This window comes from Bos grunniens, chromosome 25 (assembly GCF_055505025.1).
Source record: "Bos grunniens cultivar Pamir isolate PY7600 chromosome 25, Bosgru_T2T1.0, whole genome shotgun sequence".
NCBI classification, from domain to species: domain Eukaryota; kingdom Metazoa; phylum Chordata; class Mammalia; order Artiodactyla; family Bovidae; genus Bos; species Bos grunniens.
In genome coordinates, this window is record NC_141189.1 from 4,097,689 (window position 1) to 4,124,269 (window position 26,581).

Sequence of the window (26,581 nt, forward strand, 5' to 3'; positions counted from 1 at the left end):
TTTTCTTGATTGAGCCCACCTCACCTTTGCCCTATAGGAATGCAACTTTCTCCAATGCTTTTTGGAGGCTGGCGCCTGACTTTAAAATAATCACCTTTAGAGAAAAATAAGTTTCTTAAAATGTTAACAGGCTTCCTGGCCAGAAGATGATGTAAATCACCTAAACTTTTGCATATGATAAGTTTGAAAGCCTGACTTCGATAAGGATCAGGAACTGCTGTCTTTGCATGCCTCTACCCCTTCCCCCATTATCCTCTATGCACAACTTAAGGTATAAAACTGCTTTGGAAAATAAAGTACCTCCTTTTTTTTGTTCACCGGAATTTGGTGTCCCCATGTCGTTCTTTCTTTCACCTTCTAGCTAAATTTTTCCTCTGAGGCAGGGAAGCTTGTCAAGCCTACTAATTTTGCCTGGGCTTCTAAGATCCGACCGGGGAGGCCTTAGTGTCTCCTCTCCTTCGGGAGAACGGGAGGACGCCTGCGGCCTTCGTAGGTGACATTAATTCCCTGCTTTGGAATTTTATTCAGTCTCTTTTCTTCAGTGAATTTTCCTACTGAGCTATCCTTATTTCAGCCTCTTTTCTTCACTGAATTTTACTGAGCTATCCTCATTCTATTACTCTTTATATCCTTAATTAACGTTTAATTAAGCAATTGTTTCCTGATCTTCGCCTACGCCGTCTCTCCTTCGAATACCCTGGTTCAGCCGGGGCTGGTCCCCGGCACTGTGCGACCCCAGAGACGGCAGCCCACCAGGCTCCCCTGTCCCTGGGATTCTCCAGGCAAGAACACTGGAGTGGGCTGCCATTTCCTTCTCCAATGCATGACAGTGAAAAGTGAAAGTGAAGTCGCTCAGTCGTGTCCAACCCTCAGCGACCCCATGGACTGCAGCCCTTCAGGCTCCTCCGTCCGTGGGATTTTCCAGGCAAGAGCACTGGAGTGGGGTGCCATTGCCTTCTCCAACTATCAGGTTCCAAATCAAAACCAGAAATTAAAGGAAGAGGCAGAGCTTTCAAACACGAAGGAAAGGATATACTCATATCTAAGTTTTGGACAAAGATAATGTGGAGAGACTGTTATACTGACACCAGTGGATCTAACTGACATTTTAAAGCTTCTTCTAGGTCCAAAAGTCTGTGTGAAGCTCCTCTCCCACTTGAAAGATCCTGAGGTAAGTAGATCTCATTCCAGGAGAAATCCAAATGATTCAGTAATATCATTTCAGAGAAAAATGAAGTAAAGAAATCAGATGCCCCAAATGAGGGAGAATTCATAACAGTAAAAACCTCGTCTTTTGTTTATTTCCTAATGAGGGGAGGGAGAAGATAATCGAACCTACCTACATTGTCAAGATTAAGGGTGCTGTCTCGGAATTTTACTAACATCCCTTCCTTTGATCCTCAGATAGCCCAGAGTGTCATCATATCCACTCACACGTGAGGAAACCAAGTCACTAAGAGAATGAAGGGCCTGTCTAGACCACCTAGGTTATGCCCAGAACTCTCACGATATTTAATATTACATTTAACTTACTATCATACTCTTTCCCCTGTTTTCTAGCAAGAAAAAAAAAAAAAACAGCTGTTCTGACCATTTTACTTATGTCTGATGAAAGGTACTAGCTTTTGGAAATGAAACCAAAGAGATGATTGGAGCAGTAAATAAACATCAGAAAAACGGGTCTGTTCAGTAACAAAGTCTTTGTATTCTGTGTATTGATTCTGTTTCCAAGACAACTTAAAACATTTAATGTCAGAAGTTTTTGCCTAATGAATTTCACTTACTTCTACCAGCGAAGACCAGATACAACTCTAGGTCTAGCAGATGGAGGGAGCACTTCAGTTCAGATGAAGAAGATGGCATTTTACTACCTAAACGGCACAAAGCCCTGCCAGGTTTTCCTGGAAGAGCCACGAGAGTAAACAGAAGGCACTTCCGCTCCGAGTCCTGGATTCCTCCAGCTGACCTGTGAGGACATCAGGCTTTCTATTCTGCTGTTAAAGTACAGAACTGTGTAAAACCAAAATTAATTCAACAAAGATTGTCTTCTTTCAATTATTTTTATCATCTATTAGAGGAAACAAGCAGAATAAGAATGTATGAAAAGTACAAACAGACAGTAAACAAGTAGGGTAAAAATTGTGTGTCATACAACACGTTCAGACATTCAGAATAGAAAAGAGAGAGAAGCAGGAGCTAGCCGACTGGGTCATTCCAAACAGACTGAAGATCAGGGGGAAAAGTGTTCAGCTAAAACTCAGAATTCCATCCTGGAGTAGTTTTTGTTTTTTAAATCTCTGTGGACGATGGTTAAAGAAAAAAAAACACGTACATGCTGAGAAACACAAAAAGGCATAATGAGTGCACGCCTGAGTTTTAGCACAGGGAAAAAGCTTAAATTGCACCCAAAAAGTACCTTGCTTTTTGTACTCGATAGCGTAATTCTTGGAGAGATTTCCTGATCTGTACTAATAGGTTTTTCCTTATTTTAATTTTTTGGAATGGGTTGCAAAATTTTGTTGCTCACTCTTTCTAGGGGTGGGCCAAGTCTCAATTTATCTATCTTACTTTATTATCAACAAAAGGGTTGCTTTTGATAAAGTATGACTCAGGCTCCTAAATGAAGATAACAGCCAGCATTACTATGCAAATCACTGCCTTTTAATCTTTTTTTTTCCCCCCTGCTCTGCAAGGCTGGCAGGATCTTAGTTCCCTGACCAGGGACTGAACTCAGGCCCGGGCAGTAAAAGTGCTAAGTCCTAATCACTGGACCGCCAGGGAACTCCCAGATTACTGCTTCTTAAAGTAAAATTTGAAGAAACTCCAAAATCAAGAGTTGACTGAGAGAAGAGAAAAACAAGTGAAAACATTTTAAGAACTGGATTAAAGAAACAACCCTTCTTCCTCAAGTGGGTCTGCCATGGCTCCACAAAACAAAAGTCAAGACCTTAGGACAAAACACCACCACCAGGAGCCCGAGGACCCACTGGGGGTGCCAGGGCCGGGGAGAGGAAAGAGTGCCTGCCCTCCCATTCAGCCCTGCTTCAGCATTTTGCTGGTGTGTGTGATATGGGAAAAACGACAGGACTCACTTTCAGTTTTGAGAATCATGACTCACTCTCCCTACATCCTCTCGATTCTGGCCATATTTACAGTAATATAAAAGAAAAGAGAGGCAGCCCACGAGGCAGGGAACATAGAAGCCCACATCCTTTCAGTTCTACCGTCAAACGATTAACAATTCCTCCCCTTTATGAAGCAGTTTTCTTTTCAGGAAAAGTATAAGCTTTGTGTCCTCTCAAAATGGTTTTCCCCCTCCCCCACTCTCCAGAAAAAAAAGAAAAAAGAAGAAAAAAAAAAATTCAACAATTAAAAAATATTATTTCAAATCAGTTTTTCTTTTCCCCTGGACTCAACTCAGGGCTGTTGATAGCACTCTTCAGTAAAATAATTTAGATGTAAAGAGTTCAAGAAAATGAGGCCCATGCTTGCAGAGTTCAATCGCATCAGTTTACTCATATCTTTAAAGTCCCTTTCTACTTCCTGCTCCAAGAGGACATGGGCAGTGCTTTCCAGAAGATGGACAGGCTTCTGATCAGAGACCAGGTTGATAAGGTTCCCCAGGCAACACAAAGGTGGCTCCAGCAGCATGAAGTTCTCTCCGGGAAGCAACCACGGGAGGACATGCCGCCCTTGCCTCTCAGAAGCCACTACACCAGCTCACGTGGGCCTGTCCACCAAACACATCCTCCACGTGGGCAGGGCTGCTGTTACTGTCCCCTGCTCCACAGGGAGGAAGGACGCGCACTCGGAAAGGGTGGGGGTGTGTGGGGACTGGGGAGAAGCGCCCTGCCGCCGCCTTCTCTGGCTGCTGATGCTCTGCCGCCCAACAGTTTGAACGTTAGGTGAGTGCAAGTGCTCACTGCCAAGCTCACGTCTTCCAACAACACAGATGTGTCTCACTCACCGCGGAGTATGGATCTGGGGGCTGGCAGAGACTTGACTCAGGTAAGTAAACTCGGGCCCGGAGGGGAAGGCCTGATGCCAGCACACGTCTCGGCACCCCCTGCAATGCCTCTTCTGCCACCTGAACGCAGTCCCATCTGGCTCACAACGCAGCGCGCAAAGAACCTGCCTTCAAAGGGGTTCTGCCATAATGAGTTCTGGATGCTCCTAAGTTCTGAGAGAAATGAACCCTGTTCTCTGACCCTGCACACAGACAGTGAGACTGGGGTGACCCATTGATGAGATGTGAAGAGCACCTCCCCACCCACCGACAGGGTCTCTGCTGGGTCGGCTTCTGGTGAAGACCCATCTCCACCCTGAACAAACAAGCACAGACACCAAGCAATTCTGCCTGACAGCAGTATTTTATTGTTACGACACCGTCTCGTGACCCACTTCACTCCCTGCTCCTTACTTCTCGGTTATAAGCAGTAATCAGTAATGTCAGTGCTCTGGCTAGATTGCTCCAGGCCCATTAATAATGCACAAGCAGGAACAGGATGAATGCGTAAGTGTACAACAGAGGTTTCAAGGTTAAAAGCAGTAATGGAGAGAGCTGGCAGGAGGCAGGTGGTATTGGTACAAGAGGAAGGCACGCGCGCGCGCGTGTGTGAGAGAGAGAGACAGAGAGAGAGGGAAAGAGAGGGAAGGAGGGAGGCAGGGAGGGAGGAAGAGAAAGGAGGAGGGAGGGGTGGGGAGTCAGTCTTAAATCTGTTTTTTAAAACGCCCAGCTCCCCTCCAGGGGCAGTGTGTACAGTGAAGCACAACTTCCCAGGGCCCTTCATCAAGCCGAGCGCCGCCTCTCCTCTCCTCGAGTGGACACAGCCTGACCGCCTGGTGGGGAGGGAGTCAGTCTTGTTAGGTCTCAGGCACTGAAGAGCTACTAGTGTATGAAATAGGTCAGAGGAAACAGTACCAGTATCTTTCAAATGTATGTTTGGTGTTTTAAACGACCTCTCTCACAAAAGGCAGTGCTTGCTTGTTCAGCCGAACTAGTACCTTCGCAATGAAGCCTACACAGGAAAGTCAAGACCAGTGACGCTGGGCCCTCCTTCAGTGCCCGAGACAAGATGATGCTATAGCTGCATCCCCTTCTCTGCACATCTCTACTCACCAATACCACATCCAGCATTCCTATCCAGAGCTTTGTATCAGAACTGAATAACAGCAAATACGCCTGCATATCATGCCTGGGCAAGGATGAGCCTGGCTATTTGAAAAATATCTGCCTGGGAGATGAGGGCAGGGCCCTGAGGCCAGGTAGACAGTCAGCCCTGAGGCCAGGTAGACAGTCAGCTGTGACTCCTGCGCTGTTCGTATCTACTTGACCTTCTAAGGTGAGACAGCCCTTCACTTCTTGCTCACCAACCAAAACTGAACTGCTTTACTTACTAGGAAAGTAACAACTTCATCTGCTGGTTTCACAACCAAAACCAGACATTTTAAAAGCTGGTCCCAGTGATGCTTGGGTGAATCAGATCCCATCCTTACTTGTTAGTCAGAAATAGTCTCTGTGGGAAAAGGAAGCAGTTGGAAGCAGTCTTGAATCATAATTACTGAAAGCTGTATTTATACCCATGGGGCTCTAACTTCTGTGCCAAGGTTTTCTCACTGTGCTAGAGACAGGGCTCCTGCAGAAAGGCCAGTGAGAAGAAAGGCAGAGCTGTCAGAGTTCTAGCTCTTTCCACTGGCTACAAAATTGCATGAGTCACCTACAACCTGAGGCAAAAAGCTCCCCTTCTGAGGGTGGTGAAGTCAGCCCTCCCAGGGATCCAGGAGAAAGGTCGAAAGGTTTGAAAGTGGGCAAATATATTTTCAAATTCATGTTTATCATTTTTTTCCCCCTCAAGTTCCCTAAAAGCAAAAAAAAAGAAAAAAAAAAAACTTTTTGTTTTAGAAGTTCAGAGATGACTAGGTTGATGAAAAAACAATTATTTTTTTAATTGGAAAAGTAACACATGCACAGTACTCCCTCTTCCCTTCGGAGAAAGCCTTCCCCAAAGCAATTCCCTGCAACCAATTTCTTATCTCTCCTTTCACACAGACCATCTGCACATGACCACATACAACTCCTCTTCCTCCTCCTCCCATTTGAGATCCAAATATAAGCGTACAATATCCACTGTTATACAGTTTGTTTTTTCTTTTTTAAACTTAATACATCTTGCTGATAGCTTCAGATTTGCACAACTAGACCCATGTCATTCTCCTTAATGCTATGGTGTCCTGGCTCACAAGTCAAATCTGGTCTGTTGCCTCTTGTTGTAAATATGATCTTAACTAGATCACAGTCCTGTTCGTTTGTTCACGTACTGTCTATGGCTATGTGAAGCTACAAAGGCAAAGCTGAGCATCTGTGACTGGTCCAAAATTCCTAAAATGTTTAATACTTACTATCTTGCCCTTTATATTAAAAAAAAAGCCTGCCCACCTCTGGTGTATGTCCTTGTATGAACACGCACACGTGGTCTGTTCTGTTTCCTGCTGATGAACACGCAAGTGGAAAATGGGTGTCCTTAAGAATGAAACTGACCTGTCAGTGCTGGGAGGCACTAAGGCGGAGCAGGAGGGCAGAGCGGGACCTGGCTAGGGGGCCGGCGTGAAGAAGCAGGCTCAAAGAGGCACCTGCAGGGCAAGCCTAGCCTCCCAAAGTGTGACTTCTTCTTTTTAGAGGAAGTAAGGGGCAAACTGCAGGTCTCTTGATAAAAGGAAATCCCCCTTTGCTGTGTCAAAGCTACTCCCTGTGTCTGTGTTTTTCTTAGTTAGGCAAGGCCGCCTGAAGCATACTCTGACCAAATTAGGAAGCAAGCAGGCTGATGTCTCTGAGCCGGTCACCACATGGCCAGGACGCCCAGGCATGCGTAGACAGTGATGGGTGGGGAAGGGGAGACTCAGTCCAAGAGAGAAGTGCTGCTTGCTTGAGACATCAGCCTATCAAAATTACACTTAATAAGAATTAGTAATTGTTCTTGAAGATGAAATCCACTTCCTGCTTCTCATAAAAAAACAAAGGCTTCCAAGGTTTCTACAAGGAAAGACAGTATGAGATGCACAGTAGAGAGGAATTCTGTGCAGAACTGTCCTGTTTACTCCAAGGGCAGTGAAGGTCTTGAGAGGCATCAAGGAAAAATACCAATTAGCTCTCTGATAGATTAATAGGATACTCAATTTTACACTACGGAGAAAAAAAGAACTTAGGAAGGTCATACGAAGAAAGACTTGTGTAAATTTCCATTTGAAGACCATTACCTCCTGGAAGGACAAGGTTTTAAACTAGTCCTACGCTTCCCAACGAGGTTGAGGGATGCGATGCTGAACCGTTCACACTGAGCTTGTTTCTGCCACCTCCATTCAGTGATATTCTCCTTCAGGAATGACTTTTGAGTTAACCTCTGGTTCTGAGCCAATGAGCTCAGAATCTACTCTGACCACCAGCACTATCTGGGCAATAAAATTTAACCTTGAAAATCCTTGCTTTCCTCCCAAATTTTCAGACCAGCAAAATTTTTGGACATGATTTTTATTCCCTTAGGAATGTGCTCAGCTCAGTCCCAGCACTCGCTATGAAATCAGATGTGCAGTTAAGAGTTAAGGTAACTTTAAATGATGAAACAAACCTCAGTTCTCCTCTACAAGAAAATCTTTAAGGGAGCCAGGCTGAAAGATGCGGACACTGCTCCTGACTCAGCCGGAGAACAATGCCCTCTCTGGGGCGGCGGCTGCTCCCCTCGGAGAAGGCAGAGGCCCCGAACAGCCGTCCGCGCGGGTGGCCGTGCACTGGCGCAGGGCTCCTGTTGAAACACTGCTTTCTGTGCTGCCGCTCAGTTTGTGTCAAGCTGGCATCTGGGTTCCTTTGCCAGGTTGTACGGGGCAGGAAATTCGCAATCACTATCTCTGGAGCGCTCCGTATGTTGTCAAAACTGCTAAGCATTTGCTTTCTATCTACCCTTTACCAACTCTGCACATTTAATTACAATCACCTAAAGGATCCATGAATTTTACTTATGAATTTAAAGGATACATGAGTTGACACTACACAGCACAGGTATTTGTCTGAAACCCTGGTTGACTGACATACAAACCCATCAACCAGGAACTGTGTTTCTGTTAGTCAAGATTTCTGTGACTCACCTGAGTCAAACCGTGCACCAGTGGACCGCTGAGGACACAGAGGGATTAGAGCGGTCCCTGACAAGGAGTTCCCATGTAACTCCAAGACGACGATTTGATCGCTTTCTCAGGCTGTGTGAACCGCCTGCTTCACATGCACAGTGAAGATGCCTGGGCTGTACGACTCCCCTCTACCCCTCATAAATCCCGCGTCTACAGTTACAGATGGAGAGAAGCAAATGCCAGTAGGAGAGTCACCTGGGCAGGCCCAGTGCTGTCCCCTCGACAGGGCTGGAACCACACCCTTGTTCCAGACGAGTGTGAGTGTGATGGCACCCAGGGGGCTGGCAGGCCCTCCACGCCCTGCTCCCTGCGATGGAAGCTGCTGCTCAGCAGCCTGGCCTACGCAGGGACGTGGGCCGGGCCACCGAGCCGCTGCGCCTCCCGTGGCGCGGTCCTCCCCCAGCACGTCTTCTGCTTTCTCACTGCAGAAGGCACATGGCTCTACGCGAGCTTCATTGCCCTTTTATGGTAGAAAAATGAATTGCCTGCCCAGCAGTGGAGCTGAGAGATGACAGAACGGAAAGTTGTCATTTGTTGTGGTTTTGGCAGCAAGCAAGTGTTCTCCTCTCAGCCCCCTGGATGGACAGTGCACGCCTGGCATTCGGCAAGGGAAAAGCACAGCCCCAGCCACACAGCGCCCCAGCGAGAGCCTAGCCTGCACAGCGACACGCTTACTGAGGAATGGCATCAAGCCTCATTTTTACGAAAATGCACCTTTTACAAAACAAGGCATCAAAAGGTTTGTGTTTTTGAGTCCCAGGAAACATGGTTCCAATCAGATCACATCTGAGGAACAGACCTCACTTCCTTGTACAATGAGGATGTGGGCCTGGAGCTGGGCAGCGAAGTGACCTCATTCTGGAGGAGGGGCTGTGGCTCTCCCTGCAGCCCAGCCAACCTGGGCCCTGTCTCCTGGATGGCTCAGGGGGACAGGGGAGGTACCATCAGCCCCAGATAAACGCAGCTCCTGGGAAAACACACCGATATCCAAGTCCCTGTGGTAATAACAGCAGTTGGTACCACAGGGCCGTAAATAGTTTGCATTTCTGTCAGGAGGCCCACAGGAAAAAAGCAGGCCTCCCAACAGCTGGGAAAACACGCTGTAAGAGGAAAATTTGGCAAATCTCTGTATGCACATCAGAGTTAGGGAAATCAGGCCCATCTGAGTGAGAAATTAAGCTTAATCCAACATGCTTTCGGCTGGAAAACAAGTCTTTTTAAATGTGTGGGGAAAAAACTCTGATGGTTACGTGGTTTCTTCCACGTTTAAAAAGCACCCAGGACTAAAAACAGCAAACACGCCAGTGTGGAGACACCGCAGAGCAGCAGCAGCTGCTGAAGGACGCGCCTGGCCTCTCGTTGGGCCCCCTTCCCAACACCCCTTCGACCCATGGGGGGCTGTGCACTGGGGAAGCCCCACCGCAGGGAGGAGCCTCCGGGACAACTGGGCTGATCGCGTCCACTGCTGGCCCCGAGCAGGCACCTCCACCGTCCCTCCTGCCCGCTGCTGCCCCTCCCCGGCAGCCCCCGATCAGCCCTCAGAAGACCGTGTTTCTTCAGGCCATCCAACCCCACTGAGACCTCCTGGAGAAGGAAGCACAAGCACTCGAGGCACTACGTAAACAAAGCAGCCTCGGGACTGAAGGGCCTGTTAACTTAGGGCCATGGGAGCACCGTGTGACCCAGGCCTTGGGTCACCATGTCACCAGAAACGCCACTTTACGATAACACCACTGACAAGACTGCCCAGATCCCCTAATGCTCTGTACTTCAGCCGGGAGCTCCCCACCTCCCACTCCCTCCCTCATGGCGCTCAAGGTCCACCCTTCTGGACCTGTGATCACTAACATCCGGGCTGTCAACAGCTCCCTGGAGTGCCCAGAACCAGACCCACTGTCCCCACTCTGCCCTGCGAAGCCCTCGCAATCTGGGGTCTGCATCTCTTCCCAGTCCACGTCCTCCTGTTCCGTCACACCGCCTGCTGGCTGGCCACTCACGTTGCTTCGCTCACGTCAGAGGCCCGGTCCCCTGCTCCACCCACTAGGCCGCAGTCAGGCCGAGACCCTGCTCCTGCACAAGCGTTTCCTGATGGTGTGCTTGCCCGACTCTGGGAGCAGCTGCCGTCACAGCTCCCGTCCTCGCGGGGCTGGCCTCCCCTGCTCAGAGCTCAGGAGGGCTGTGGCTGCCCCTGTTGCGTTTCTTCAGGCCTGGCAGTGCTCAGTCAGTATCTGAATGACCAGATCTGACCAGAGCCCCACAGGGCAGAGTCCCACCTGCCCTGCCACAAGTCTAGGCTGAGGGGGTGGCTCACAAACGTGTTAAGAGAAGAGGGAAAAAATGCCAGAGACGATTAGGGGCAAGACCCTGTGGGGGCTTCTGCATGGTGACCAGACAAAGGTTTTTAAGAAGGACTGAATCCAGAGAAAGAGAGGGAAGGACCCACATGCAGGCAGAGCCCTGGAATGAAGGCTTTAGGGGCAAGTGCGCCACCTGGAAAAAAAAAAGACCCAAGCTGGCAGAGATAAGGTCAGGTCAGAGCGGGTGCTGGCCTCGGAGAGAATTAAAAGGCCAGAGGGCTGTGGTAACAAAACAGGGAGCAACAGATGTTTTTAGCAGCAAAATGTGACAGAAGAGGGGAGAGAAAGGCAAAAGGACAAGCTGTTGTCAAAGACAAGAGGAAAAAAACCGTGATTTGTTTCACTCTCTTTGGGCTAAAATGTGGATCAGCTTATCAGACATAGGGAGCTTCTGAAACTTAAAATGCTTTGCATATTCATGCTTCTGATGGGAAATAAAACTGAAAAGTGCTTTTATGGGGCTACAGGGATCTGGTCTGAGAAATTCTCTTAGCCTACTTCTCTTTGAAAACCAAATGTCAATGCCAGTTTGAAAGTCCTCAGTATTCTAGAAATCAGAGCCTCTGGACTGGAAGGACACTCAAAAGGTCATCTGGTCTCCCTCCTGGCCTCAAGAGTGGACTGCAGGTTGCAAGGCATCCCAGAGGAAGAGAATCTGTTGAGGGCTGTGCCTGAGCCTCTGGCAGGGCTCTGCGCCAGGCCCCAGGACCCTATTTCACTGGTTACGGGATGGCCCAGTAACCGATTCAGGATTCCTGACAGGCAGCTCAAGTCTGTTTTCCCAGGGAGGCTGGAAAACATCAGGGTTCCACCAGGTGTACAGAAGAATCTCACACCTACAGAGAAACCCCACACACGCAACCCTCACTCCTCAGGGATGATGAGCCCTTTAATCTTCCCACAAACAGCTGCTGACATTGTCCTGTTATGTCACGAATTGTCCTCATCTCTTAAGGAAGTGACTACACCATGAAATAGAACACTTCAGTGAAGGGTCTCACCCGTTTCCAAGAGTGAGGTACCCTCAAAGCAGCAAAGCAAAGTAGGTCAGAGCACAGACACAGAATTCAAACCCATCTAGATTTCTATTGTTTTTCAAATCGCCTTGTTATGAAAAAACAAATACACACAACCATAAATAATATAATGAACCGCATGTATCCATCACTCGTGTTTATAAACTACTAGCTTGTGACCTATCTTGGCTCCCCTAAACTCTGTCTGCTCTGCCATTCTCCCTCTTCCAGTACAATTTCCAAGCAAATCACAGACTATACATCACTTCATTTATAAATATTTCAGTTTGTATCTCTAAAAGACAAGGACTCTTGAAAAAACCAACCTATCATACCAAAAGCACACCTAAAAACACACAAATAATGATAAGAAAACCCCAGATTTGATTCCTGATGTCGACACCTGCTGGCTACATGACTTTGAGGGGACAAGGGGCAGAAAGCCCCTCAAACCCAGCAGGAGCTCTACTGGCAGGCACCAGGACTTCTGCGGTCTCAACACTGATGCTTCTGGGGCTTCCCTGGTGGCTCAGGTGGTAAAGAATCCGCCTGCAATGCGGGAGACCTGGGTTCAATCCCTGGGTTGGGAAGATCCCCTGGAGAAGGGAAAGGCTACCCACTCCAGTATCCTGGCCTGGAGAAGTCCATGGACAGTACAGTCCGCCGTCACCTCAAGGAGCCCTGGCAGGACGGGCTCTGACCCTCAGCAGGGCAGTGCACCAGCTTTCGCCTGGGCTCCTCCCACTGACCTCGGCGGACTGCCCTTGGTTTCCTAGCGCTGCTCTGAGTTATCAACGTGGTTCCCAGTCCATCTTCTCAAGGGACACTAGCATGTAATACAGACGCAGAGCACACAGCTGCCATGCGGCTTCCAGAGACGGCAGAGCTGGCTCCTTAGCCTGTTACACTGGAGACGAAGGGCAGTGGGTGACGTGGGTCTGCGTGGTCGATCCTACCTGGCCTCTGGGGACAAGAGAGGTCCTTCTCATTCTCGGTATGTTTGTCTCAAAGTCAGGGAGGACACTGAGGAGTAAAAGACCATTTACATTCTCTGCGACCACAGAGCAATCAGAAAATGACCTTGAATTCAACAGTAAACACAAGAAATTCCACCCAGAGGCAGCTTCAGCAGAGGCTCCATTCTGATTTTGCCTGAACATTCCTCTCTGCTGCCTCGTCCCTTGCCTACATTCCTTCTCCCTGACACAGACACCCAGGAGGATACAGGGTGTTTTCGTGCTTGTGTTATTACCATAGCAACAATTTCTCTTCTACCTGGAAGGCTGGAAGCCCTGCAGCGCTCTGTGCTGAGAATGCAAAGGGGGGACACTACCGCTCTGCACTCCAACACATATGCAACCCCCTCCCTTCTCAAGGACATCATGACGAGGATCACTAAAATTAAGATGCTGACAGCCAGTAACACACAATGAGTGTAAAGACAAAAAGGAGGCAAGGGACTCTATAAAAGGGTATTTTGTAGATTATCAATTCTTGAAGAATTTTTAACAGGAGGCCTTTTTTTAAAAAAAAAAAACATGAGATTTCTAAAGGCTCTGACTTGAAATGCATCTTTCCTTTGATGAGGCCACAGGCACAGAAAAATGCATTAAGTGATATTAGCAAAATGTCTGAAAGCACTAAACAAGTACTGTGGTTTCCAGCAAGAGAGGCACTTGAGAGCTTCTGATGCCCGAACGGTGCCTGAACAGAGGGAGGCTGTTAGCAGTCTGATAAGCAATGGCCAAAGGCGGCCAGAAAATCCACAAAAAAGGGTCAGAGTTTCTATTTAATGAAGTGCGCAAACAAACCTGTTAATCCACAGCATCTTTTTAAGTACCACAGTGTATTTTAGTAGAGACCAAAACAACCATAGACAGACAAGGAGCTGTGTCTTCTGCTAAAGGACAGTAAGAGGAAAGGCAAGCAGCCCCCACCTCCAGGCCTGCCGGCCGCATTGCACGTGGGGGTGACGGCCAAGACACAAAGGGCAGCGCACTCCTACGAAGACCATGACCGACGACTGGGCCATGGAGGCGAACCATGATTGTTAAAAATCTTCCCTCTGCGACTAACTGAGTTCTCCAGCAAAACGTACTATCTGTTTTGTCTCCAGGCCTTTCCCACACTCAACTCTTTGAATATCGTTCCCTGGGAGGCCAATCCTTCTGAACAGGGATAAACAAAAAATCAACAAGAAACCTGAAGGGAGGGGACCCGGCAGTGGAGCGGCTGAGACACGGAGGGCAAACCCACGAGCAGCCTGCTTCAAGGCACAGCTCTCCCCAGGGCGGAACGGGGCTCTCCTCTCAACCTCAATGCTGTGGGCTCAAGCGACAGCAGTCATTTGACAGAACAGACTGGTCAGCAAAAAATTTAGCTTCAAAAACCTATCCCCTCTCCACTGTGGCATGCTAGTAAGAAATGAAATTTTATGAGTACATGATTTGAAAAATTAAGTGGTGGTGTTCAGTCGCTACGTCGTGTCTGACTCTTAGCGACCCCATGGCCTGCAGCCCACCAGGCTTCTCTGTCCTCCACTATCTCCCAGAGTTTGCTCAAATTCATGTCCATGGAGTCAGTGATGCTATCGGAGGTAAGTGAGGAGTCCTCTTTTGGCCCTCTGACGGGACTTTACAACTGTCCCCATTAGGAGAACTCTGTGATTCTGTGGTAGCAGGTTCTACAAACCTGGGGGAGGAAGCGCCTCCTGTCTAGGAGTTCCTTTGCTCACCTGAGTCTGCCCGTCACCTGCACACACTCGGCATCAGTCTCCGCCTTCCCTGAAGGGCAGCGGCTGCTTTACTGAGACAAGTGACGGCTGAGACAAGTGACAGCCAGCGGGGCAAGCACCTCAGTTACATTGTGTCGTTTAATGCAAACCAACCCCCCCCACCCCCCCCAGGCCCCGGGTACAGATTTATATAGAGATACAACTGACAGCCATTTACAAAAGCTCCATCAAACAGGTGCAACTGTTCTCATTTTACAGATAAAGGAAATGTGGCTCAGGGAGATGACATATCTACCTAGGTCACGATGCTGAAAAGAGGAAGAGCCCGGATTAACCAAGAGAGGTTTAAGAGCAAAAGCCTCGTGTTAACCACTCCTCCAGACTGTCTGCTTAGCTGCCTCATGAACAAAGGCTAGGGCACCCAGCAAAGGACTGGCCCTGGAGCAGGGCGTGGAAGAACACTTCTCATGCAACTGTTTCAAAAAGAACTCTCAAAACAGAGAATTTACCAATACAGCTCAGCAAAAAAAGTACTCATCCCACACAATGCTGACACAGGAGAAAGGAAAGGCTCTTCATCCTGAACTGAACAGGAAGTTCTGTGATCTGTCCACTAGAAGGTGGCCAACATCTTAACCATTTAAAATGGCTTCATTAAGAAGCGCTGAATGTTCTCCGAGGGCAGGACAGAGCAATGCCCATTTCCTGGATGCAAGGAAGGTCAGCAAATACCCAAGGCCCAGGCTGCTGTTCAGGTCCTGAAGTCTACCATGAGAGCTCAGTGTCTGGACCACCTGGGCTCTGAAATGCATGTCACCACCTGTTGGAAAGTCAGCAGCTGACTTCCGAGTGTCGAGGGGAGAGATCCGAGGGGCTGTGCCAGCCCCCGCTGAGAAAGCTGAGACGGCAGCGCTGCTGGTGCCCGCTCACCAGGCCTGTAACTTTGGACACCTCACGGGTGCTGTCCCAGCCCGCCGCAAAAGCAAATACGCAGCAAAGGGAGTCTCGTGAACGTTTTCTCAGTGGATGTAAAAGTTATGCTGATACTATACAATGTACTATTACGTGTACAATGGCATTGTATCTAAAAAAGTTACATACAGACTTAATTAAAAAATACTTTATTGCCAAAGAATGTTTAACCATCACCTGAGCCTTCAGCGGGTCATAATCCTTGTGTGATAGTAATATCAAAGATCACTGACCACAGATCACCATAACAAATATAATAATAAAAGTCTGAAATAAGGTAAGAATTATTAAAATTTGCCACAGAGACACAAAGTGAGCAAATGCTGTTGGAAAAACAGCAACAGACTTGCTCAATGCAGGGCTGACAGAAGCCTTCCATTTGTAAAAAAAATAAAAATAAAAAACTGCAGTATCTGTGAAGTGTAATAAAATGAGGTATGACTGTATAAGAATAAAAACTATTTCTGTACAGTTGAGGGGAAGCAAAAATAAATGTTTTATTCATATTGGCATTTCAGTGTAATGCAAGCATATTTTTACCTTTCCCTATTTTGGGTACATATCTATCTCCTTTTAAAATAACTACTGCAAACAACAGCAGAGATGGTATTTATTCAAGTTTTATTAGGGAAGGCAGAGTAGGAAGAGGTAAGCAATATTTGCTTTTCGTTGCCTTTATTCTTCCTGGAAACACACAAACACACATCCCTAACTGGAAGATGTGGCTTCTCAAACACAGTGTTTAATGTGCTAAGATGTCAAGTAAAGAAGTGTGTGGATTTGAGACACTATGATGAACAGACTCACTATGCTATTCACTATGGGGAATTTTAAAAACTGGAAGCTGACAAAAATATTAAGACAAAGAGAGTTAAATCCTGAAACCTCGCTGTTTTAATGCCAGCTCTGCTCAGCGCTCAGCGGGGGATGGCTCACAGGGATGGCCTTTGGGATCCACTCTGGGCTGTGTGTGGTGGCAGGGAGGCCCCACTTTGGGTTCTCAGCACCACCACTTTCCCTCGATGGACACTGCCTTGGATGACTCTGGGACCAATGGGAGACTAGGGCCTCACAAAGCACCCTTCCTGTCACACCTGCACACCGCTGCAGTCTGAGCTCTTAAGTGGTTCAGCCGGAGCCCCCGGGGTCTGAAGGAAGTGACACCTCGGGAGAAGCAGGGGCAGCTGAACGCTGAGGAGGAGTTCCCACCCCACCTCACTCCTGTGCACTTGCATCATGCAGCATGGACTTCCACGCCAGTAGATGAGCCCTCATCTCGTGATTTAAAAATCCTTTTGTTATCCAGACATTTGGTTCTTCTCAACATTACTCCCTGAATAAAGGTCCTCCCTGAGAATCCTCCTGAACAAGAGGATCAGGCTTCATTCACATCTAGATAAATGTAAAGGCCTGTGCTCAGCACAGGGGTCAGCTGACTGGCTGGGCCTCAAATTACAGTGTGGCCAGTAAGTGCCAACCGTCCACTGTCACAGCTGGAACTGCCCTGGCACTGACAGCTGGTCCGGGTTCATTTACATTCTCTCCACGCAGCCACTGAGCTACTGCAGGCGGCTGCAGATGTCTGTTTTTTAGCAACAAACTGGTTCACTGCAGATGTGAATTTTGGTGATATTCTACTGCTGTCGAGTCAGTTAACACTGAATGCTACCAAGGACAGGATGGGGCCTGGAAAGCATGAAAAAAGATGAGCAGAGAAGAAGCTGGCAGGTGAGAAAGCTACATAAAAACAAGGGTAAGTGACACTGGGAAAAGATGAGAGCTTACACAATCACGTTTACATTCTTGGGCTCCACTAAAAGACATCAAGCAAAGGGGTCTCAATGGTTATTCTGATTAAAGTCCCACCACCAGCCATCTCCTCAACAGCACCAGCTTCATAAGTATTCCTAAACCTACCTTTCCAGAAAGCTCTACTTACACCTCTGAGTTTAGAGAGCAAAGTCATGATTCTAGACCGGTAGAAAGAGGCCCCACAGGGAAATTTCTGACCCTAAAAAATATTCCAGAAGCATCACTTTCAAATCTCTTAATTTAATACCCCACAGTCCCAACTCAAACACATCCAATCCACTCCTAAAAGCAGCATGTTAAAAACAAACTGATGAATTCTTTATCTGAGAATACACAGGACGCTGAGGGCCTTGACAATGGCATTCCATCACATCAATGAAACAAAGACTCTCTCCACATTTCATCAAAGATACAGTGTCTTATTCTTTCAGGATCTCAGGGGAATGATTCCAGGCATTCAAGCCCTCCTCCAGATAATGCATTCATATAAACGCCTCATCTCAGAGTGACAAGCTCCTGGAAATTTAACTGGAGTTCAGATTACTGGCAGTGATAATGCAATAGGGGAGCAGATGCCCTCAGTCTCAAAAGGGCCAAACTGGCTTGTGGCTCATTTATTGAAGAGGAGGAATCCTCAAGGACCAATGGCTGGTTCAGCCATCTAGCTGAAGAGAAAGTACGTCATCAGGAGAACAGGTACAAGTGAAAAAGGTAACAGCATCTGCCCTAACAACAATGACATCTCTGATATTAAATTCTGAATGAGCAGAGAGTGGTCCGCTTTGGTACTAAACCTAAAAGAATTCTGTAAGTTCTTCCAAGACTGTTTCGCTGACACACACACTTTTGAAATGCCCAAGAGAAAACCTTTCCTCGTGGAGTGTTAGTGCCACCTTGTGGCCAATCTCTCCATGGCTCCTGGAGGAGGAAATGGCACCCCACTGCAGTATTCTTGCCTGGGAAATCCATGGACAGAGGGGCCTGGAGGGCTGCACGCCACGGGGTCACGAAGAGTGGAACGCGACTGAGCACGCACACGCACACAGTAACAATTCACTTTTAAGTTCTCCCTTCTTTTCAAAGGACAGGTGGCAAGTTCTTGGTAAGTATTAACTGCTAACTGGCTGTCACTGTCCCTTGAGAGAGCTTTCCCTTCATCTTTCACACTGGGCCAGACGCGAGTCTAGAACGTGAATGCGCCTGTGCTCAGGTGAGGGTCGAGTCCTGGAGCACACTGCAGTGGACAGACTGTGTGATGCAGCCTCTTCACTGTAGAGCACCACTGAGGGACGTCAAGAGTTGTGAACCACTGGAGAGATTATTTTCAACTTAGATAACAAGACTCTTAAGGTCATACTTTCCCTAAACTCACCCATGAATTGCCTCCGGTGACCTAACTCCTACAGGGCCTCACTCCAGCCCCCTCGAGTTTCCACATTCCATTCTGTTTTTCCCCAGGACTCCCTCCTTTCAATGTTTCTTATTCCTGACTCCAAAACCCTCCTACAGCTTAGATCTCCCCTGTGCTCCTAACGGTAGTCACGTTCCAAATAAATACTGAGCACCTGATGTGTGCCAGGCCCTGGGAAAAGGACACTTACTGAATACTTCCACTCTCAAAACTCAACACGTCCAAAACAGAGTTGATCACCTCTCCTGGAACCTTTTTCTAATCTATTTCCAATTCTGTGTGAATAGTTCATCATCCACTCAGAGGTTCAAACCAGAAAAATGAGTCATCCAGGTTTCTCCCCACCCCCACAGTCAAACCACCTCTTTCTAATCCTATCTCCCTACCGTCTCTCCTCTTCTCCACTCCCACTGTTAGCTCTGGTTCTCATGATCTGTACCAGTCAGAATGTGCTAGGTTTGCTGCTGGAACAAACTCAAAATTCAATAGCTCAAAACAAACTTATTTCTACATGTCTATCTTGGCAGAAGGAAAAGACAGTGAAAGATATGCTCTCTCTCCTTTTGAAATTGGGGTAACAATAACATAACATGGATTCTACCTTATTAAGGGCAGATTGAAAGACTGAAGGCAGGAGCAGGGGACGACAGAGGATGAGATGGTTGGATGGTATCACTAACTCAATGAATATGAGTTTGAGCAAACTCCAGGAGACGGTGAAGGACAGGGAAGCCTGGTGTGCTGCAGTCCTTGGGATTGCAAAAAGGAAGCCACAACTAAGTGATTGGACAACTACCTCATCAACACATTTTAAGCATACAGTTCAGTACGTTAACTACACGGACACTGCTGTGTGGCACATCTCTAAAACTTCCGCATTTTGTGCGACTGAAGTTCAGGTAACTCGTGTCTCCTGCACTGGCCTGCAGATTCCTAATCACTGGACTGCCAGGGTTGTCCTAGACTGGCCTTTCATGGGGAAAAACCTTCACCAATCTATCAGGCAATAGATTATGGAAGACTCTCAACCTTCTCTGGATGCCCCTTCTCTAGACTTATGCGTGTACATTTCCAGTTTAGAGAGGTTTTCTGTTTTGGGGAGTCTGCCATCTCTTGCTCCCTCTGGTGTCTGTCTTCAGTACTGCAGGTTCTCTGGAGCTGCTGTGAGACGCCCAGCTTTTTCTTCTTAGCAGCCTTTATGTGAGCTTCCCAGGTGGCGCGGTGGGTGAACAATCTATATGCAATTAGGGTTAGGGTTCAATCCCTAGGTCAGGAACATCCCCTGGAAGAGGGCATGGCAACCCTCTCCAGCATTCTTGCCTGTAGAATCCCATGGACAGAGGAGCCTGGAGGGCTATGGTCCATGGGGTCACAAAGAGTCAGACATGACTGAAGCAACTGAGCAAGCAGCCCTTGGGCATCCAGAGTATGGTGGGTCTCATTAGTGCTCTGAGTTGGGCGAGAGAGAAACGAGCCCTGTAAAGAGCTCTCCACTCCCCAAAACCTGGAACGTTGGATATGTATGTCCCACTTTTCGTTTCCCCTCGAGGCAAAAGCCACAGAGATGTAACGGCCTCTGTCTGCGACACTACGAGCTTTGGGAACAGCAGCAAGCCTCTCAGCTCTCTTTTGTTCCCAGAGGCCTCCAGGCATCTAGAGTATGCAGGGCCCTGTCAGGGCTGAATCAAGTCAGACAGAAACCAGTCCCCTGGGCAATAACCCAAAAAACTGGAACACTGGATGCACGTTCCAACTCTTCCCCTCTCCAAGCAGAGGCTGGGAACTGGGGTTTTCTCCTGCTCTCTCTACACTAAGCCAAGGAAAGTGGCAAAGGTGAGCGAACGTTTGCTAGCCCAAACCACTGCCTTTGTCCTCGGTGATCTGAAACCTGGTGCTCCCTCCTGGCCGTGCTTAGACTCAGGAAAGGTACAAGCCAGCCCCTTGGGGAAGTTCTCTGAGAAGTCTGAGTATCAGATGTATGTCCCAGTCTGCTCGTCACCTCCCCAAGGGGATGTGAGGAGTTGGGCGTTTCCTCCATGTGTGCTGCATGTGCTAGGGGAAGGACTCTGGGGGTGAGTTCCATTAATTTCCCTACCAGCTGACTGCGCTGTCTGGAGTACAGGAGCCATGTAACTGGTTTCAAGATTTCTCACAAGGGTCTGGTCCATGTATTGCTAAATCAAGTGTTTCTGGGGAGGAGGAGAGTTTGGGGCTACCTATTCCATCCCCTTGCTGACATCACTTCTAAGCGCATGTTTTACCATGCTTCCTGCAAGTGACCTCTCATCCACACTCACACTGCATTGGCCCACAGAAACTCTCCAAGTTCAGCAGGGGGTGTACGTTCCTCCCACAGAGAGGAAGCAAAATACTCGTTTTTTCTGCCTAGGGTCTTAAGAGCCAGCCTGAAGGAGGCTTCTGCTGACATCCCAGGTTGGATGATCTCAGATACTCACGGGGCACTGTTTCAGACTCCCACGTACCCTGACACCTTCCTGTAACTGTCTTTGGCCTTCCGAATCGTACACAAGCACTTTCACTGGCAGAGTCTAATCTGGCATCATACCAGGAAATGTAATTTCTAGCTCAAGCCTAGCAATTCATGGAGACTCCCGAGGTGAGCAGGTGACAGCGATGTGCAGCTCTCACCTAGATCACTCAACAGCCAGACCAACTTCTGCTGTTTCAGCCCCAGCCCCCACCTCAGGATGGTGCCGAAGGCCTGCATGCACGGCCCCGGCCCCTCCCAGCTCATGAGCCTGAGCCCATCTTGTCACACTCGCAGTACCAGTCGCCTCCAGGAGGGGACTGCCTCCTGGACCCAGAACATTCCACACCTTCACTTTCATGTCACTCCCACCCTGCCCTTCCTGCGGCTGCCGCCTCCTTGCTCTCTGTGCCCTAGCTCAGGCCCCGCCTTCCCAAGCGTTCTAGTGGTGGACACACGGGGACCACGCAGGACAGTCAACCACTCTGCTTTCTTAGTTCCAAGATGCCAGAGACTACAGCCTGGGATGGGAACAAATTACTAAATGGATACATCAACTGTAAGAAAATATCCAGATTTTACACAAAAATATTAATGTTGAAAACAAAATGGGTAATTAGTCTGTCAGTCTAGCTTCTTCTTCCTTTTCCAATATCCACTTTCATTTCTTCACTTTCCAAAAGGGCAGAGGGTGGGGGAGATTTTAACATTCAACTCTCCTCATTCTATTTCAGAAAAATGGCTGAAAATATACTTGCCTAGGTAGATGCCAATACAATATTCCTTAAAAACTTTTAAGTGGCTTATATAAACAGTTGACAAATTTCAAGACACTCTCAGCTCACGAAGTAGGAGTCAAAGAAGAAAGACTTTCAGCAGCAAGGTGATTGGACAGCTTTGGTCTCACCCTACACGACCAGTCCATATGAGAACAGCTGAGGAAGTCATCTACCAAATGTGACAGAGATGCCACCATGGTGCCCAGTTCTGTTAATCAAAGAAATACCATGTGGACTTCGAAGGTGGCAGGCTGTGTGAATGCACATGTGAAAAGAAGCGTTTGAGCACAACAGGATGGTGAGAAAGCAAGCAAGAAAAATACTAGCACAGTGGAAACACAAAATCCTTCACATTCTACACTACAGTATCTGCCCTTGAGGAAGATGGCATAAACCAGGGATCCAGAGCTATGTGATTAAATTCTGTAGGTGGCCCCCACCTCTGAAACAAAGTCAACCACCTCACAAGGTACCAAATTAATCTGCTTTCATGCAAAGGAGAGCACTCCGATCCTCCTCAGGGGTCAGCATGCAGAGGACCAGCAGGGACTGTGTCACTAAGGCAGTCTATAATACCAAATTCAAATGTGAGTCTAGAAAAGGCATTTGCCACCCTACCTTTCGACAGCGAGGATTGGGACAACTGAACCTCTTCACGTCACTGTCCAGGAGAGCAGGAAAGCTGCAGGAGGGGCACCTAGAATCAGAGCAGCAGAAGGAGGTTATTCAGAACACTGAAGTCTGACTGTTCATTCTAAGATGGAGTATTCAGCTGGAGAGTCACACCTCCCTTTACTCCTTACTTTTCATTAAAACACAGACGGAGGCTCTCTGTGCTGGCTCTCACCAGGAAAGCAGGTGCCATTCTGAGTCCCGCCTCAGTGCAAACCACTCAGTAAACATACCCTTCTGAGAACTCTACACATGTCACCTCTTTTGGCTCAATGCACAAGGACTATAGCTAGAAGCCAGATGATTAAGAGGTGCCATGGAATGGAGGTAAAAATCTGAATTGCAGATTTTTCCATTAATAAAATTATCCTCTTATTTCAAAGCAAGAAATGCCAGAAAACCTGCAGCTAGGGCTCTGCCACAGAATTTCACTGTCCAAATAAAAGGGCCCAGGGCAGTGTAAGTCTTCCTAATGGGGAATGAGTTGACAGATGACATTCTCTGACTCTCAGAACTCACCTGACAAGCTCATCAGCGTAGGCTGCTGCAACTTCTTCCTCTGCTTTTCGCTCATAGTATTTATACAGGATGGTCTGGGGAAGCACCTTCTCCAGTTCACTGGCTGGGAATGAGCATGTGCAGCTGCCCTCCATACAGCTGAGCTCTGACTAGAATGACACCACCAGGAGAAGAAGGGGAAAAAAATTTAACCCAAGTTTTTAGAAGCACACACACAAATTTCAGTGGTTAAATGCATCTTTCAATGGAAAGAAAATAAACAGTGGTTCAGAACCAGACTCCGAGGCGGTAAAGGTCCCCTCTTTGAGAAAGCACTCTCAAAATAAGAAAACCATGAAATAAAAACACAAAGTCCATCTTTAATTCCACCTGAGGACCTCTACGAGCCTAAACCAGAATATATCAAGATGGGAAGTAGATGAGGATGGGTAAATGGCTTAGCAGATTAAGAGAGGAAAGTTACAGCTCAGGTCTGAAAAGAAGGTACTCAAGATAAGCAAGCTGACTCTCTCTCTAGTTCCTGGAAAAGGTGGAGGTCCAAACCTCTCGCACGGCAGAGGTGAGTGGGAGGAGGGGCAGGGACTGACACAATGCTACTGCACACTCCAGAGAGGACAGCACAGTGTATACACGACTCTTCTGAAATGCACCGGGAAATTAAACAGTCGTGTGACTCATTTTATTGTGATATATATTATACTGCAGCGCCCTGGAACCCAACTTGCAATATCTTTAAGTATGCCTATATTCTGCTAATCACATCCACTCTCTCAGTAACTGCTACTTAGCCCCTGATTAAACTACAACTGATTTTAGAATAACTGATGTCAAGTGGTTTGATTATTGGTGGGGCACTTATGAAAAGCAATTGTGGTTTTCGAGTGTTCGTTAAGACAAAACTCTGAATTCTATGTTGTGTTATGTTGGTGTAAAGAGAAATTGACTTTGCACGGAGAAATATAATTTTGCATAAAATATTATTCATTTTAATACAACTGTATAAAATCTTTTAAAATTTTTGTTAAAAAAATACTAATTTGCAGCCTCATATATTCAATACAGGCTGCAGGACTCTCTTTGGGTGTTTATCCTTCATTTTATTTGTGAACAGGAAGAGGAGAAGTTGGTGCTCCTATGAGCCAGGCACGAAAGCATGAAGAATTAAACCATTCCCTGAAAAGAAATCTAGTGTGCTTAGGACTAACATAATCACACAAATCAGAGGCTGCAGAGGAATTACACGCATCAGCATGTCTTAGCAGAGTTCCACCTCACCCCAGAAAAGACATTTCCATGAGGCATTTACACTTGTCTATAAATGCGGTCTCCACAGATGCTGTATGCACACACTGCACCATTCTTACCTTTCCAGATCCAAAGACTGCCTCTTGGGCGTATCTGATGAGACACTCTTTGCAGAATAAGTGAGCATCAGCACACTGCGTCAGCTCCTCGAATGGGAACTCCCCATAGCAGCAGCGGCACTCAATCAGCTGGCCATCCTGGAGGTGGGCAGAAACATGTGAAATTCCCTACACTCGAGTAGAGGAGGCAGCCATGTTTCATATTCCCCCACCCCAAACACATTCTGAGGTGAAAAGCAATCCCTAAAAGCCATAAAACAATGATGAGCTGTTTTCTGCTGTAGAAATCTAGCTTAAGATGCCAGTACAAATATGAGTACATATTAACAGCTAAAGACAGTACAATTTTCATGTTTTTTGGGGGGTATTCTTTGGCATTATCCTTTGTATAAAGTTACCATATTCACGAATTTCATTGTACTGGCAGGATTATAACATCTATAATCAAATGCTAACAGTCAGGAACAAGTGGCATGTGGGGTATTATCTTAAAACGTTTCAAAAGTTGCATATTGCATCTTGTTATAAGACAAGAGTGCGATGGGGTTGTGTCTCAGTCCAAGCTTTACCTTAAGGGACTACTGAAGCCATATACAGCAGCATTTCAAGTACTGTGAGTACCAGGAAACTTCTCCTTTTTATTAAGGGCAGTGACTGATCAGTCATTAGTTCATTTCTACCATGTTAGAAAAGGCCAAATGTGAGGATGGCTGATACCACACAAAATCCATCTGATCCTAAGGTTAAATATATCTCTTCCTTCTAACTCTGAAGTGACATGTGAATCCTAAATTTTGCTCTAAGAGTCTATCTAACAGATTCCAGGAAATGTTTAAGACAAACAACTCTAACAATATTATCTTCCCTCCAAGTCTAATCCAGTTTGGATTCAATGGTTCAATACCTGATTTTAACTTAGTTGAACCACAAACTCGGCAGGTCAACAGCAGAGGTTAAGGGAACCAATTTGTCATCAAAATGCGTAGGAAATGTGAGATGAGAAAAACAGCTAATGAAAATACCCAGAATAAGTTAATTAGATGAAATATCAATTACCTTTTGATACTGTTCTTCATTCATCTGCAGGGCAAGCAAAAAGTCTTCATGCTGAGGAACAAAAAACCAGACACATAGATGCAACTTTAGTCAAGATGTCATAAACCACTTAGCATTTACTTTCATAAACATAAAATGATGATTAATAGTCATCTCTTCAGTTATATAGTTTACTAGTTTAAAAAATTAACTGATAAATTTAAAATGCATCAGAGTGCTGTATGTAAAAAAGGAAACTTTACAAGTACTAGAATATATGGAGAAAACATTCTTAAATCTGACTCAAAATATAGAAGGAATAAAAGACTGACATAAAACACTTACGAGTGTAGAATAGCATGTAAGTAAACAAAACAACTGAATGGGTAAAAACCAAGTCTGACAACATACTTTGCTGGTAAGGCTAGTGAGAAACAGGTACTCTTCTACATTTCTGGTGAGAATGCAAAAAAGTACAACCACCATGGAGGGGGATTTGGCATGATGTTAACAGTGACGTAACTATTTATACTCTAACTCATCAATCACACTTATAGGAAATCTATTCCAAAGTTACCCTGGGGCAGAAATACGAAACGATATATGCATACAGTTATTTATAATGGTACTATCTGTAACAGCAGAAATCTGGAAAGAAGCCTGAATGTCCAGCAAAAGGGCAACAACTGAGTCAACTCTGGTACTGCAGACAATGGCACACTAGGCAGTTTTTAAAGGAAGGAGAAGAATCTCCATGGACTGCTGTGGAGTCATCATCAGGACGCACTGTTAAGTGAAAAGGGCAAGGGCAGAACAGTGTGTACCTTTTAGGTAAGAAAGAAATGTCCGAAATATATATATACACACACACATGCTTTTACATAAAAGAAGGAAAGATAAACAAAAAACTATAAAATGGTTATAAGAGATCTGACCTCGCAGATATCCTAAAGAGTCTTGGGGAACTCAGGGGTCCATGGGCCAAATCTGAGTTTCTGGTCTAGAAAATACATACAGGCACACTTCATTCTATTGCACTTTGCAGACAGTGCTCTCCAAAAAAGAAAAGAAAAGAAAAAAAAGAACCCCACAAAAACTGAAGTTTCGTGACTTGCATCAAAGCAAGCCTACTGGTGCTGTTTCTCCAACAGCAATTTGTTTACTTCATGCGTCAGTGTCACTTTTTAGCAAGTCTCATAATATTTTAGACTTTTTCGTTATCATTACTGTCTTTGTTATGGTGG

At 46.7% G+C, this 26,581-nt stretch overlaps 1 protein-coding gene across 19 annotated transcripts in view; it reads right to left on the minus strand.

The window, feature by feature from the left end:
- Positions 1–26,581, minus strand: part of RNF216 (ring finger protein 216) — a 133,353-nt gene that overhangs the window by 66,956 nt on the left and 39,816 nt on the right. For 17 of the 19 annotated variants that reach the window (XM_086373820.1, XM_086373813.1, XM_086373806.1 and 14 more), the window contains 4 exons: positions 25,359–25,409; positions 24,303–24,440; positions 22,939–23,087; positions 22,366–22,444 (listed from right to left, as the gene is read on the minus strand). In XM_086373820.1, the coding sequence (XP_086229946.1) occupies positions 22,366–22,444; positions 22,939–23,087; positions 24,303–24,440; positions 25,359–25,409 (417 nt within the window). Of the gene's footprint in view, positions 1–15,862; positions 19,715–22,365; positions 22,445–22,938; positions 23,088–24,302; positions 24,441–25,358; positions 25,410–26,581 lie in introns of those variants that run through there. The other 2 variants (XM_086373821.1, XM_086373824.1) reach the window with 2 other exon arrangements.